A 13,492-nucleotide genomic window follows, 5' to 3' on the forward strand; every position below is an offset into this window, starting at 1 on the left:
CGGCATCTCCAACAATCTAAAGAGTTGCCGTCGGGTGTGGGGGATCTGGGGTTTGGGGTGGTATCCGATGGCCTAACAGCCTTTGCCCTTGATGAGCTCGTTGGGGGTGGGTGAGCATGGGGAACTGCACATGGCAACAGCACTAGCCTGCTTTCTGTGGCCTTGTCCCTGGGCCTCTACACACGGAGGTGGCTTTCCACTTTGCAGTCCTCCCCGTCCGACTCGCATATATTGCCAAAGAATGATCTCCCGGTACTCATTGCCGTTGGTGTGCGGCGTCGAGACGGGGCGGCGCCGTCCTGGGTCTGGGCAACGCCCTTGGGAAGCCAAGCGCCTTGGCATCAACCTTCGACGAGGCTGCGAGATGGTGTCAAGGGCACGAGACGAGGCAAACAAGAGCAAAGGCAGGTAGGTAGGAAAGTGTTCGGCTGGATCCCCGTACCCCGACTTGTACGTTCTGACCTCGGTGACTGGCGTGGAGGTCTGTCTAGTGTGGGGTTTCGGGGGTTTCTGATCCTTTCCCCGCAGCCCGTTGGCGCGCCGGCGGGTGAGGCTTCTTAGCTCGTCGGGTGAAGCGTCGAACTGGGGGGCGTTGCTCCACACACCAGGCTCTGTGGCTGCTTACTCTAATATCCCGTAGATGAGACCGCGACGCCACTGCTAGAGGGCAGCAAGCACATGCTTTTCTCGATATCTTGTTAGTCTGTTACTAATTACTATGCTTGGGCCGTTTACTTGTTTAGAAGAACCACACAATCTTCGTAAGCTGCCATAAGGCCATCTGTTCTGAATCTCCTATAGCCACTCTTCAAAGCCCCAGGCAGCATTTGTATTCCGAGTGAAGCTCGATGTAGCCGTTAGCTATACCGCGCTCGCCCGTAGAACTGGTTCTAAAGAATGGTAAAGGACAGGAAGCTGCACTGATGTATGTCTACTGGTCTCGTCTTTCAAACACCCACACGCACTTGGCGTGTTGTGTACATAAACTCTTGCCCTATTGACACACACGCAGAATGCATACCCTTAGGCACTGAAAGTCGGCTTTTTCGTACCAAAGTGGCACCTACAGGGATCCCATCAAATAGGAGCTTCTGAAATACTGAGATCGACAAAATAATCACTTCAAGATACAAGAGTTTATCAGCCCTGTCAATGATCTAGGTATTGTCATAAATGAGGCCTATGGTCACAGGGATTGATCAGGATTTGTCTGAGATTTGGTCAGGGTTTGGCCAGGGATTTCAGATAATCGATGTTGATCTTTTTGTAGATATCTGTACTACAAAAGGAACCAAAAAGCCGACTTTCAGGGCCTAAGGGAATATTTAAATTGCCTCGGATAAACCAAACCTTAGTCCTTTCATATGAGCAAGTCAATCAAAAGTTCTACATAAGTAACCATCACACAATTATAATTGAGGACTTGTTGAGTCAACTGTCGTTTGTAATATTATATTAAAATTCTCAGCCGACTTTCTCCAAAAATAGACTTTCATCAACTTTCGATTCGTTGCACGCAGGAAGACTGCAACACGCAGTTGAGTTGAGCTGGGCTTCGGCCCCGGACGGAGCACCTCCGATGGTCCAAATACACCCCTGCAACATACTGCGCCAGGCGGTGATCAGATACCTTCACTTGCTGGGAGGACGGCCTGAAAGAAAAAAGATCAACACCCGATGTAGCACAGCAGAACACAATGCATGCCGCCGTTATTGCTGAGGGGTAAATGTGTATCATGTAGAGCAAAATTTGCATTCAGGTGGGATACAGCAATCTATTGCCATATTTCCTAACTCTCTGTCTTATTTACCTTTCCCCTTGTGCAAAGCCCTTCGTGTCTCTTCAATCCCGCATCACCAAGATGACGAATCTCGGGCCCTTAACTACGGCATTCCTGCCTGCTACCGACTGCGATTCCGTCGTCCACGGCTATGTGCACACAGAAACGAACCCGGCGAACGCCTCCGACTCTACGACCTACAAGTATCACAGCCTCGGGCTCACCACGACCTCGGCATGTTTCCCGCCCGGGTTCCGCCCGTCGGCTGACGCCTTTTACTCACCCGGGATTTGCCCATCGGACATGGTATCGGCGTGTGGCTCGATAGAGGCGATCGGAACCATCACGGAGACACGCGCGACCTGTTGCCCTCGGTGGGTTGCGACATGACTTTCGGACAATAGCATCCGGGATCAATTTACTGACGCCAAACAACAGTGGCTATACCTGCATCGCTCAAGCGGCGGCCGCAACGCCGTGGTCGACGCTCTCGTGCTCATCCGTCGCCATCTCTACTGTCACGGTGACCGTGCCTAACGTAGCTAACCAGGCCGAGAAAGTGACCGTGCTGGACAAGCCTCTGATCTACGCCGCTGCCGTCAACATCAGGTGGCAAAAGGCGGACTTTGAAACATCCGGACCTATACTCGCCACGCCAACCAGCACCGCTCCTTTGCGGGGCTCAACGGCTAACCCCAGCGCAGCTAGCGGGCCTGACACTGGCTTGTCCAAAGGCGCAAAAATTGGAATTGGGCTGGGCGTCGCTGGTGGTGTTGTTCTGCTGGGAGCTATCATCGCACTGCTCGTGATGCGCGCAAGAAGGCGAGCAGAGCGAGAGCGCTTGGTGCCTTCTCAGGAACCGCACCAGTCCCCGGAGCTTGACTTGACGAGGCATATCGTCCCCGGCCCGCAAGAGATGTGGAACGAGCCGAAGATTGAGATGGAGGCATCGAGCAATCCTACAGAAGTTCACGGGCATACGAGAGCAGTGGAGCTTCAAGGATCCTAGCTATCAGCGGGGTCGATTGTCGTGAGATTGTACGCTTTGGTGTGACCAGGTTCTATCAGCAGCATCCGCAAGGGCCATATTCTGAGCACAGAATTGGCAATTGGGTGCGTCAATAGGCGGTGGACGAGTTACTAAGAGTGTTTGCCAGGAATGAAGCTGTTCACGAGTAAGAACGGCTTGAGAAAAGCAGTCGAATATCTATTGATGCGCCCTCTTGATTGACTGTGTCATAAAACTGAACAGATACCTAGACTATGCTTTCCATCTCCCACTAATCTAACTGAATGTTGATCCTCTCAGTGTAGCTAGAAATACATAGCTGCTAAAATGACATACTCCATTTGGGTCCTGGCGCCAAAATATGCTTGTGCTGGCTACAGTTTCCGAACAATTAGAAAGCAATGCGACGAGCTCCACTGACGATGTTGACAAACTCCTTTTGGACCTGCTCGAATCTCATCATGCCGCAGGATTCGCTGTCAAGATGATTGAACAATCCGGCAAGAACTTTGAAGTCCAGGCGGCAATTCGGGTTGGGACAGTGGTACAGGGCCTGCTGGTCTGCACCCCAATGATGTACAGTTAGTTCAGAACTGCGGACCAAACCCTGGAGGGTTCATATGGGAGTAGCCAGAGGCCCATTATCCAACTTACGCGTAGGCGACTTCAGATGCTGGTTGAGGCTGTCGAGGGTTTTAAACTCCCTGTGGCAGATATAGCACTCGTAGCAGTAGCCGTTCCAGCAATTTTCGTTGGCTTCATATTCATACGAGCCTTCCCAGCCAACGAGCTTCTTGGTGACGACGCCGTTGGGGTCTCTTGCGCGGACGAACTTGTAGATGGCATCGCGGCTCAAGCCCCTGGCCCTGGGGCAGCGGCCCGACTCGAGGTGGTGGACCACTCCAGTAGCAGTCGTAAATGGGTCCTGGCAAAAAGGACAATCGAGCGGTTGGCCGAGATGAGCTCGAGAGCGTCGGTGCTTCGTTATGCTGTTAGTACTCCACATTGTGCATCGTGTGCATTCTTCATACCATCTTGACGTTGTTGGCATTCTGAAACCAACGATCACAGCTGGCACAGTAGTAGTGCTCGTCGGCTTCGTGATCGATGCATTCCTCTTCGGTGGGCCAGGTCTCACCACAGACGGAGCACTCGTGTGCGAAGTGGTTCATGGCACCCATATGCTGGATGCAGGCATTCTGGGTGTTGAATCCTCGATGGCAGGTGTCGCATTCGAAATTGGGAAGACAATGGCCTACAGACCAGCAGTGGTTCTCTCGGGCTCGCCAGCCGTTGGGGAACCCCTTGCCGCAAGTGCCGCACTCGAAGTAGTCGTTGTACGGCATGGCTGAGTCCTACTTCCGCGAGTTCCCTTTGAGGATGAGAAGTTTTGATTCTGGCGTACCTTACTCAAAAAGGTGGGAGATGGAGATTTGAATTCTTCCAGTTTGTCGGCCCGGCCATGCCTGCTTGCAGCGGCTACCAACCGCCTTCCTGCTATTTGATACTGCCCGAACATCACCAACAGCCTACAAACTGCAAGCTCGGAGCACGCCAGCGGGAAGGTATGCAAGGCCTTGCCAATGACACGGAGTCGCTATCGTGGCCAAAAGGGCACTTCCTTCCACCCAAGGGTATATGCATTGATCGGCTTATTAGGCAGCAAGCCTGGTCCAGTCAAAAGTGTGCGCGCCTTGAAACACGAAACGCGGGGCTACATCATCAGTGACGTCGGCGAAGGCGGCGTAGAAATAAAAGAAACGAGCCTGGACGCTTGGAACAAGTTGACTTTGTTGAATTCCCGCAGTCCAGAAACACAAGATTGTAATACGACTGTGGCCCAGTGAAGTCTTTTCGCTCGCAGAAAAGAACACTACATTCGCACTCAGTCTTCAATCTTCAAAATGGAAACAACCACTACCCACACCGGCTCTCATCTAGCCATACCCGACACCGCCTCTCCAGGTCTCGTTTTCTTGAAGCACTTCCTCCCCGTCCTCGACTCTCTCGAAGTCAACAGCGAAACCTCGCTCGCTCTGACCGCCGTCCTCGCCCCGGGCGCAACCTTCACCGTGAACGGTGGGCCACCGCAGACGACAGAGCAGATCTTGCCCATGCTGCTCATGAGAGCGCAAAAGCTCGCCGCCTTTGGACACAACGTGTCGCAGGCCTGGGATATACCCTCTGCCAACGGCGGCGGCGGGCGCACCCTCATGTACGAGGGCACGAGCTCGACTGTGTTCAAGGAGGATCCTGAGGGGCTGGAGGTCAAGGTCGCCGAGTTCAATATCGTGGAGCTCGTCCCGGTCGGCCAAGCCGAGGGTGGATTTGCTGGTTTTCGTGCGGCTGAGCTACGGACGTTCATGGATGCGGCGCCTGTCACGGAGAGGGCGGCAATGATCTTCAAGCAGTGATTTGATTTGGGTCCTGGTGTGTGCTGATCCTGTCTCGTTCATACATGCTTGGTATGAGATGCTTTGTGGTGGTTAATCGGCACTTTATAGCTATGAAGATCTCTGCGGAATCATCCAACCTAGGCCAAATAAAAAGCAGACATAATGCTGAACTTTGATCTCTTCATGACAAACGCTCTACTCCGACCTGAGTGGAGTGACCATTCGTTAGTACGAAGTGAGAAACATCCATATCTCCACAGTCCATAGCGTATTTCGACTCGGTACGTACTCTGTGCGTTCTCGGGGGACCTAAAACATGGTAATCGAGTCCATGCTCAGCACTTGCGCCATCCAGTTATCCATGTCGTACTGCTCCATGACAAAGTCGGATCCGTCTGTTTGCATCGCCCCCAGCACTTCGCCCAGGGCCTCGACGTCCAAGAGCATCTTCTCGTGTCCCTTGCTCGCCAGATTTCCTGTTTTCACCATGTCGCGGAGTAGATCCTTGGCGGTCGAGTACGTCATGAAGTCCACGTCCTTTTCATCAAAGCTCCCAGGCCTCCGCCTGTTGACGGACATGGCCAGGGAGAATATGGTCAGGCTCGAGAAGAGATGTACGCTGTCCCAGAACCCGAACTTGGCTATCACAGAGATTGAAGGTCAGTCTTAGTGCGACTAATAGCGATTCGATGCAGAAGCGGCATCGTACTCACCAATTCTGTCCAAATGCCACAAGCCGATCAGTATAGAGAGGTTAGTCCGCGCAGCGCGGAGACAGGTGTTGCTGAAATCTCTGAGATTTTCATCCTGTGCCGCGCTGTCCACGTCGTCGGAGACAATGTACGTGATCTGTTTGAGGAACAGAGGGCGGAGCAGTAGAATAAAGCACTATATCGGCGGTTACAGACATGTTCAGCGAAGCATCTTGACATTACCTGCCTCGAGTCCTTCATCTCACCTGCTGGCACCGAAGATAAAACGAACAGAGTGATCGCATATTCGGCATTTGTACCATCGCTTCGGGTAAGCCAGACTCGCAGTCAAAGCTCATGTATGACGGCAGATCATCCCGGAACCATTGCTCCAACTTCAGCAGAATAGGCCTCACACGCCGTTGGATATCCGAGACGTCGTCTCTAATGGACTGCCACATGTCGATAAACACGTCGGCCTCGGCCTTCATGAACGTCAGCTGGATACGCGCACGGAGAAAGTCGGCCTCGTGAAACTCGCACGCCTCTTCGGGTCGCAGCTGCTCACTGCTCGGGTACTCAAGCTTGATCTGGCCAGGCTGAAAGGACGGAATCATGCCGAGCTCACTGCTGGTCATCTTGTCGAGGCAATATGCTGTCCAGCATAGACGCTTTCGGTGCTCCTGCTCGACGCCAGAGAATGTCTGCGGGGCGGGTTGATGAATTCTGAGCAAGTTGCAAACTCTGACACTCATGCCCGCGTACATGTATGCGGTCTTCTTTCGATTTAAGGAATATGAGTAGAATGTCTATAAATGAGAGATGAGCCTCATGGTTCTGAGATGCAAAAACGGATACCAGACTGACAGCGAGGTTCAGAAGCTCGACATATTCGATGCTCGGCTCTTCATATGGTAGCTTGAGAAGAACGAGAGCTTGTTCGAAGAAAGACGTCCCTGGAAGAGCCGTTGGCGACGAGGAGTCTTCGTTTCGATCTTCCATATGCGAAGCTGAGCTCGCGTTCGAGTCGATATGGATCACTGGGGTATGGTAGTTCACGAAGGTTTCTCCCAGGGCAAATACAATTAGCAGCAGACACAGCCAAAGCCGATCTTTTGATTCAGGGGAGTTGAGTTGTCTGTAGGTACGCTCTAGGCGTTTTTTGAAAGTTTTGCAGAGGAACCAGTGGTAATCGTGTGCCAGATAGATGTCGAACTGGTCCAAGAGGTGAACTGCGTATGGATAGGGTGGAAGACTGAGAGAGATAGGAGTATCTGCATTTCAGTTAGCTCGTAACTATAACATTGCAGCGTATCAAGCTCACGTGAGGTGTCAAAAGACAAGCGAAAGTATTCATATGCATTGGGAACAGTCACTGCTTTTGAGCTCCCGCCGCCATTTGCAGAATCCAGATTGTCCCCAAGTGAAGGGTCAGAAATGGCTGAAAAGGTAGTGCTCTGGCGAAGTTGATTCACCTTGGCCAAGAATGCCTCGGGCGCAGAGTTTTCAATTGTCTGGTGGTTGGCATTGACATTGCGAGTGTCGCTTGAGGAAACTCCGGCATCTGCATCCTGAATGGCATGAGGAGCTGATTGAGGGCTTCGCGTGTCCCATCTCCTTCGATCACGGTCGGCTTCCAGACTTCTGAGATAACTTTCCGGGACGGTGAGAACCCTCTCATGGTCTGCATAGGTGCAGTCAACCTGAGCTGCTCGACAGTTCCGACATGGCTTCTCTAGTGGACAGTGTTATTTGCAGTTCTCTCTCACAAATGTGCTCGATGATAGCCTGGACTTGATTGTGTGCTCCTTCAGCTTACCTCTTGAACACTTTATTTTCTGCTTGTGGCAACGTCGGCAGGCCGTGCTTCTCCGCCCACCTCCTCGGCGTATCTCAGGCACCGTAGGGGAATTCGTGCTCATGTTGCTCGTCAGCAGCGTACTGAGTGCATCGTGTAGTCAGCGTTTGGCATATGAGGTGAAGAGAGGCATCATGGGTATGTTGAGGCGAAGTCTCAATGGGCCAGGCTAGAGAGCTGGCTAACTGGTTAAGTATTGGCAGCTTATGTAAACAAGGTGGAGGAAACTAAGCACTTAAATAGGTCGGTACAAGACAGTGGGGATGACAGACTTTACATTCCAGTGTACTACCGCGCCCATCTCACAAACCGCGGTCTTTATAAATGAAAAGAAAAGCAAAATGATTGGGAAACTCAAGCCAGGTACCTGGACGCGCAATTTCATCCTGGTTCTGCCCATATGAGGGATTTATTCATACGTTCAGTCAGTGGGCTAAAATAAGACACACAATATATGATATAAGAACTGGATCAAGAATGTTAATATGAATTTCAGTATTATGCCACCCCATGGCAATTTGTAAATGTGAGCTTAAATGAAAACATCAAGTCTCTAACTCTGAAGCCATCTTTGGTTCTTCACTATTTGGATCTAGAACCAACACGCGGATAGAGTGTATCTAGATATCGGATGCGATGGAGCCCAATGTTCTGGTACTGGATACGTACTCTCGCTCTCCTACGTGGCGTACCTGAAAAGAGGGCTCCGGTCACCCATCTCGGATAGTTCCTGGTCGGTATACTTGGCATGCACTTCCTCGGCAGGGATTGCTGCACGCTTTGCGTTGATGCGCTTCAGAATGAAATAGTAGATGATCGGCCAGACTACACCAAAGACGAAAAGCATGCCGAGAGAGATCCCAAATCCCACCGGGTATGTAGGTGCTTGCTCGGCGATATAGATGTTGGATCCTACAATCTGTGCTCCATGTTAGATCGCCCAGTCAGATGGCTTATGAACGATGACACTCACTCCTCCGAGTTGTGAAAAAGAAATCATAGCACCGATGCCGACTGCACGCTTCATTGAACCAGATAGGTTCAGGGCAATCCACGCTGTCACATTAGGAGATACGGGGTAGAGACCGGCTGTGGCAAAGAAAACACCAAGCACTAAGTCGAGTGGTTAGTCTAGTCAAAACCCAGCCGCTGTTAGGGTATCGATTCACGCACATGTGACTCCAGTGAGATGAGGATATCTCACGGTGACCATCATGATGACAAAGCCTCTGTTGGTCCGGAGTTAGTATGTATCGCTATAGAGTCCAACATATTCCGACTTACGTAACAGCCAACAAGTTGGGTAAAAGCACAGAAAGCATCCTCTGCTTGTAACGGTCTGCACACCACCCGCTGAATACGGTGACGATGGATGCAAATATGTAGGGTGGAACGGTCATCGCTTGAGCATTGGCTGCCGAGTAACCGAGGTTGTTAATACTGGAACACGGACAAGTATTAGCAGGGGTTGATCAGTCTAGGTAGCCTCTTGCTTACACAGTCGGCAGAATGAATGAGTAGCCGTAAACCGTAACACAGAGCGTGAACTCCATAGCAGCACTGATTAACTAGGTCAGTCGGGTTACATAGCATGCCGTCTATCTAGAGTAAGAACTGACATAGCATAAATGTGGAACGACTGGATGTATAGTGTTAGTTTCTGAGCTATCAATGCTTCAGTCGGCTTTGGGCCTATAATATACCTTGAAAGCATCCTTGGCTGATTTCCACGAGAATTCTTCCTTTTCAGCAATGCCAGTCTCACCACCCGCCGAGTATCGACTTCGAAGAACCAGGAACCTCTGCTCTTCCGGAGTGAGCCACTTTGTAACCTTGGCGGGAGTATCGTTGAGAAGAAAGAACGCGCCGAGGGCAAGGAGTACCGAGAAAAGTCCTGGAAAGGGGATAAGTTAGACCGATTTCAACCTTCCAGGGATGGACATTAGAAGGTTCCTACCTTCAATGCAGTAGATGAACCTCCATCCACGGAATCCCCATGTATGGTCAAGATGGCCAATACCGTACGCCAAGAGACCAGAGAAAGCGCCGGCGCTATGAGGTGATTTGCGGTGTTAGCGGCGAAGGAAATTTCCAGTTCTGGGCGTTTTATTTGTACTCACGCAGAAGCACCGCAATAGAATATTGTCATGCGTGAGTGAACCTCGGCTGGGGAGTACCACATAGTGAGAACGAATGAGCAACCGGGGAAGACGCCAGCTTCAAACCACCCAAGTACTGTGGAGAGGAGTTAGATTGGGTTGAAAGCCAATTGCTCTAGATGAAGACAAGGCTGGCACGTACAAACACGAAACGCCATCCAACCAGCCCGGTTCTGCTGCAGAGAAGAGAATATCAGGATGAGCGAGACCGAGAGCAGGAGCGCTGGCAACCAGATCTATTGCGCATTAATACTACATTCTTTCACACAAGTATCAAGCTAGGACATACCTTAGGACCGAATCGCTTCAGTCCGATATTGGACGGCCTGTGAGGGGCTTTAGTGACCCAAATGGGAGTTTGGGGCTGCTCGCGGGCAACAACTTACACGCCACCGAAAGCGTAGGTTACGAAAAAGATAGAAAGGGCGGTGTTCCAGTCTTGACCGGACAGTCTCAGATCTGGAAGGGCGCCAAATAGTTTCGCATTTCCTAATCCTACTTTAGCAGGTGCGCTTTTCAAGCCATAAGCTCGCAAGCGATTTGCGCTCGCGAAGGGAGATGTCAAACATACCGACATTCGTACGATCGACATAGGACATGAGGTAGATGATGATTAGCTGGGGGAGGACATGCCAGCTGGGGAAACTTGGTCAACTATGGTCTTGCCATTCGAAGGGGAAGCGTTCATATACTTACTCGACCTTCCATAGAAGCTTCTTCAGGCGAACGCCAGTGAAGACCCTGGAAAGCTCCAAGTACTCCTCGTACTCCGTACGGGGGGCACTAGGCTCTTTCATGACCTCATATGTGGCACCCTGTCCGATATCAGAGGACTTGTCCTGCTCGACTTCCATCCTTTAAGCTGAAATGCGTCGAGAGCCGGGCGTTGTGGATGTGGCAAACTCTTTCGTTGCGAGACACCGAAGAGATCGTACGGCCTGGAGGTGTCCAGGTTCATCTTGGGGATGCGCGTGACTGGAGATATATACCCCAGCATGGCCGAGACAATCCAAGCTAATCCCACAAGAGCGTGTCGTTCCCAGGGCCCAAGGCCTTGCTTGGATTTCCTGGGGAAGGGAGAGGATTGTGGATTGACACGCCAAGACGACACTTGATCGGGAAACTCGGGAAACTTGCGGTGGATTTGTACTAGACTCGGTGGTGTATGCCTAGCGTCTCCGCCCCACGAATTCCCCAGAGTCTGAGGCCCCGCTGGAATGAGGAATGAGGAATCAACCAGGGCTATTACGCGGAGAACGGCGGTCTAACATCATGGCCTGCTGGGCACATCGGTGATATTTGCCGAGTGCCTCCTTTCCTAGTTGCCGTTATCGGTGGCTTTGAAGATACTTCTAGAGTTCATGGGCAGAATGCTATGCCATTTATACCCGGCCTGGCTACAGATCGAGAGTGGCTGGGTGTTATTAGTCTCTATCGTTTACTCGACACAGATAGCATTGTTGGACCTCATACACATGTCTTTTTATCAGGGGGCATATTTTTCTGACTCTGAGAGCCCTATCACAAAGCACCAGAGCCGAACAAACCAGCAGTATTGCCAAGTCACGTTCTACTGTCTAGAAAGAATCAGTCAATATGTCCAAGGTTACTATTCTCGGTGCAGGGTAAGCAGCATGTCTAAGAATATGGCGTTCCCCAATCCACTAACACGCAACTCAGGATTGTCGGCATGGCGGTTGCCAGTATGCTTTCGAGATCGCACAAAGTGACCATCGTTGCTCGAGACCTCCCTGGAGATGACGAAACCCAGAATTGGGCTAGTCCCTGGGCCGGCGCCGTCTTCCTCGGATTGGATGGTTCCACGCCCAGAGAACAGAAGATGCAGCATGACACATTCGCCTACCTGTGGGCGCTTGCGGCGAGCAACCCGGAGTCTAGTGTCAGGGTGAGTCGTCAAGTTGCCCGCTTCCCCCGCTATGATCTTTCGTTCTGGCGCTGACACTTCGGGTGCAGAGGATTGAGATGAATGACTTACAAGATGAGACGACCCTGGACAAGATCTGGTACCGTGATTTGATGCCCGAGGTGGGTAACTTTGAAGAATATATACACTCGTGATTTTGTCTAACCCTAGGCTAGTTCCGCGTCATGGCGAAAGAGGAGCTCCCCCAAGGTTGTATCCTGGGCATGTCATGTAAGTCTTTCCAGGTAGACCTTTTCTCTACTCATCACTAACACTTTCATCGAATAGACAAGACAGTTGTCATTACCCCGCCCGTTTTTCTCTCGTGGCTGGCGCAGAGATTGAAGGACAGCGGTGTCACCTTTGTCCGCAAGTCCGTCGACTCTCTGGCCGAGCTGAAGGGATTTGGCCATGATGTTCTCGTCAACGCCACGGGATGCGGGTCCAAGTTTCTGCATGACGTTTCCGACCATAATGTACAGCAGGTCCGCGGCCAGACCATCCTTGTCAAGACCGACTTCAACAAGATCGTCATGAGGCACGGACCGGACTACACCTACGTTATCCCACGTCTGGACGGAACGGCCATCTTGGGAGGGATCAAGCAGGTCAATAAGACGTGAGTATAGAAGGTCAGAGCCAGCCTAACTCAACCTGTTGCTGACATCAGATGAAGCGACCCCCACGTGGACATCGATATCAGAAACGATGTAAGTAACGGGTAGTCCCTTGTAGGCACGACCAAGTATCACAACTATTCACACTTGCACACAGATTCTACGGCGCGTACATGAGAACGCTCCCAGCGTCTTCAAGGGAGCAAAAGTTGAAAACGTGGAGATCATTCGCGACAATGTCGGTATTCGTCCAGCCAGAGTTGGTGGAGTTCGGGTTGAGAAGGAGGTTGCTGATGGGCAGAACATTGTCCACGCATATGGTTAGTTTGGGTTTCCAACCCCGTCTTCAATATGCCAACCGCGATTCATGCTAATCGGAAATAGGAACTGGGGGCGGTGGCTACGTCTTTAGCTTTGGCGTGGGAAGGGCCGCAGGTACACTGGTGAATGACTTCTTGTTCGCGCCACCTGTGGCAAAATTGTAGAATGGACACTCAGAGCATGACAATAGACAGCAATCCCAGGATTGGACTGATAAGGCTTTAGCAACCGATGGAATTACCAAAACCTCTATCTCTGTGTGTGTGACTCTCACCCTTTTTTTTTTCCAGCCATTGTTGCGAGGTCGTGATTTGAAGACTGGGAAATAAGGAGCCGCATGTACAAACCCGAACTGTCGAACGATGTCCACACTGATCACGATTTTCTAAGCCGACAACGGTACGCATATCATGTATGTCGGTTACTTGTGGCTCAGAATATTATCCAGGCCATCCGTAATCACACAGATCTTCATTCGAGTAAGGTGCTATCTTGAGCAAGCGGAGCCGAAGTTCGCGCGGAAGCCCCTAGCCATACCGTAATCGCGATTCCATGTACTCTGTTTCATCACAAGCGCTTTTATTAACACCCGTGGACGTATTTTGCTGATCTAGGCATCCATGTAGGTAGGAGGACGGGGCTTAAAGAATGAGGGATGCGGCCGGCTTTGAAAGCCGAGCGGCGGGGGCTCCACGTTACCCTCAGGACTGACACTCACTCGGCGTCGTTGACCGG

The 13,492-nt window shown here is 51.4% G+C and overlaps 5 protein-coding genes across 5 annotated transcripts; 3 read left to right on the top strand and 2 right to left on the bottom strand.

Moving 5' to 3' along the window:
* Positions 1-1,862: 1,862 nt before the first annotated feature.
* On the top strand, positions 1,863-2,790 carry E0L32_004553 (uncharacterized protein; the record flags this gene model as incomplete). The annotated part of the gene is made up of 2 exons (XM_031138976.1): positions 1,863-2,155; positions 2,220-2,790. 2 exons carry the CDS (start codon positions 1,863-1,865, stop codon positions 2,788-2,790), a joined length of 864 nt encoding a protein of 287 aa, XP_030996987.1.
* Positions 2,791-3,181: 391 nt separating this feature from the next.
* On the bottom strand, positions 3,182-4,136 carry E0L32_004554 (uncharacterized protein; the record flags this gene model as incomplete). Its single annotated transcript, XM_031138977.1, has 3 exons — positions 3,182-3,351; positions 3,445-3,769; positions 3,822-4,136. The coding sequence occupies 3 exons, from the start codon at positions 4,134-4,136 to the stop codon at positions 3,182-3,184; spliced, it is 810 nt and encodes a 269-aa protein (XP_030996988.1).
* A 558-nt stretch (positions 4,137-4,694) lies between these two features.
* E0L32_004555 (uncharacterized protein) lies at positions 4,695-5,204 on the top strand (the record flags this gene model as incomplete). Its single annotated transcript, XM_031138978.1, has 1 exon — positions 4,695-5,204. One exon carries the CDS (start codon positions 4,695-4,697, stop codon positions 5,202-5,204), a length of 510 nt encoding a protein of 169 aa, XP_030996989.1.
* A 291-nt stretch (positions 5,205-5,495) lies between these two features.
* On the bottom strand, positions 5,496-10,749 carry E0L32_004556 (uncharacterized protein; the record flags this gene model as incomplete). The annotated part of the gene is made up of 20 exons (XM_031138979.1): positions 5,496-5,827; positions 5,900-6,074; positions 6,145-6,687; positions 6,746-7,152; positions 7,203-7,613; positions 7,758-7,819; positions 8,429-8,655; positions 8,710-8,849; positions 8,910-8,965; positions 9,021-9,176; positions 9,234-9,296; positions 9,356-9,375; positions 9,440-9,630; positions 9,694-9,788; positions 9,857-9,971; positions 10,038-10,131; positions 10,185-10,221; positions 10,282-10,384; positions 10,467-10,531; positions 10,592-10,749. The coding sequence occupies 20 exons, from the start codon at positions 10,747-10,749 to the stop codon at positions 5,496-5,498; spliced, it is 3,450 nt and encodes a 1,149-aa protein (XP_030996990.1).
* Positions 10,750-11,491: 742 nt separating this feature from the next.
* Positions 11,492-12,921, top strand: E0L32_004557 (uncharacterized protein; the record flags this gene model as incomplete). Its single annotated transcript, XM_031138981.1, has 8 exons — positions 11,492-11,520; positions 11,576-11,801; positions 11,870-11,941; positions 11,996-12,050; positions 12,108-12,438; positions 12,496-12,529; positions 12,594-12,756; positions 12,821-12,921. 8 exons carry the CDS (start codon positions 11,492-11,494, stop codon positions 12,919-12,921), a joined length of 1,011 nt encoding a protein of 336 aa, XP_030996991.1.
* Positions 12,922-13,492: the final 571 nt, after the last annotated feature.

Source organism: Thyridium curvatum (genome assembly GCF_004353045.1).
Source record: "Thyridium curvatum strain D216 chromosome Unknown NODE_22_length_467593_cov_81.276643, whole genome shotgun sequence".
In the NCBI taxonomy this organism is placed as follows: Eukaryota; Fungi; Ascomycota; class Sordariomycetes; order Thyridiales; family Thyridiaceae; genus Thyridium; species Thyridium curvatum.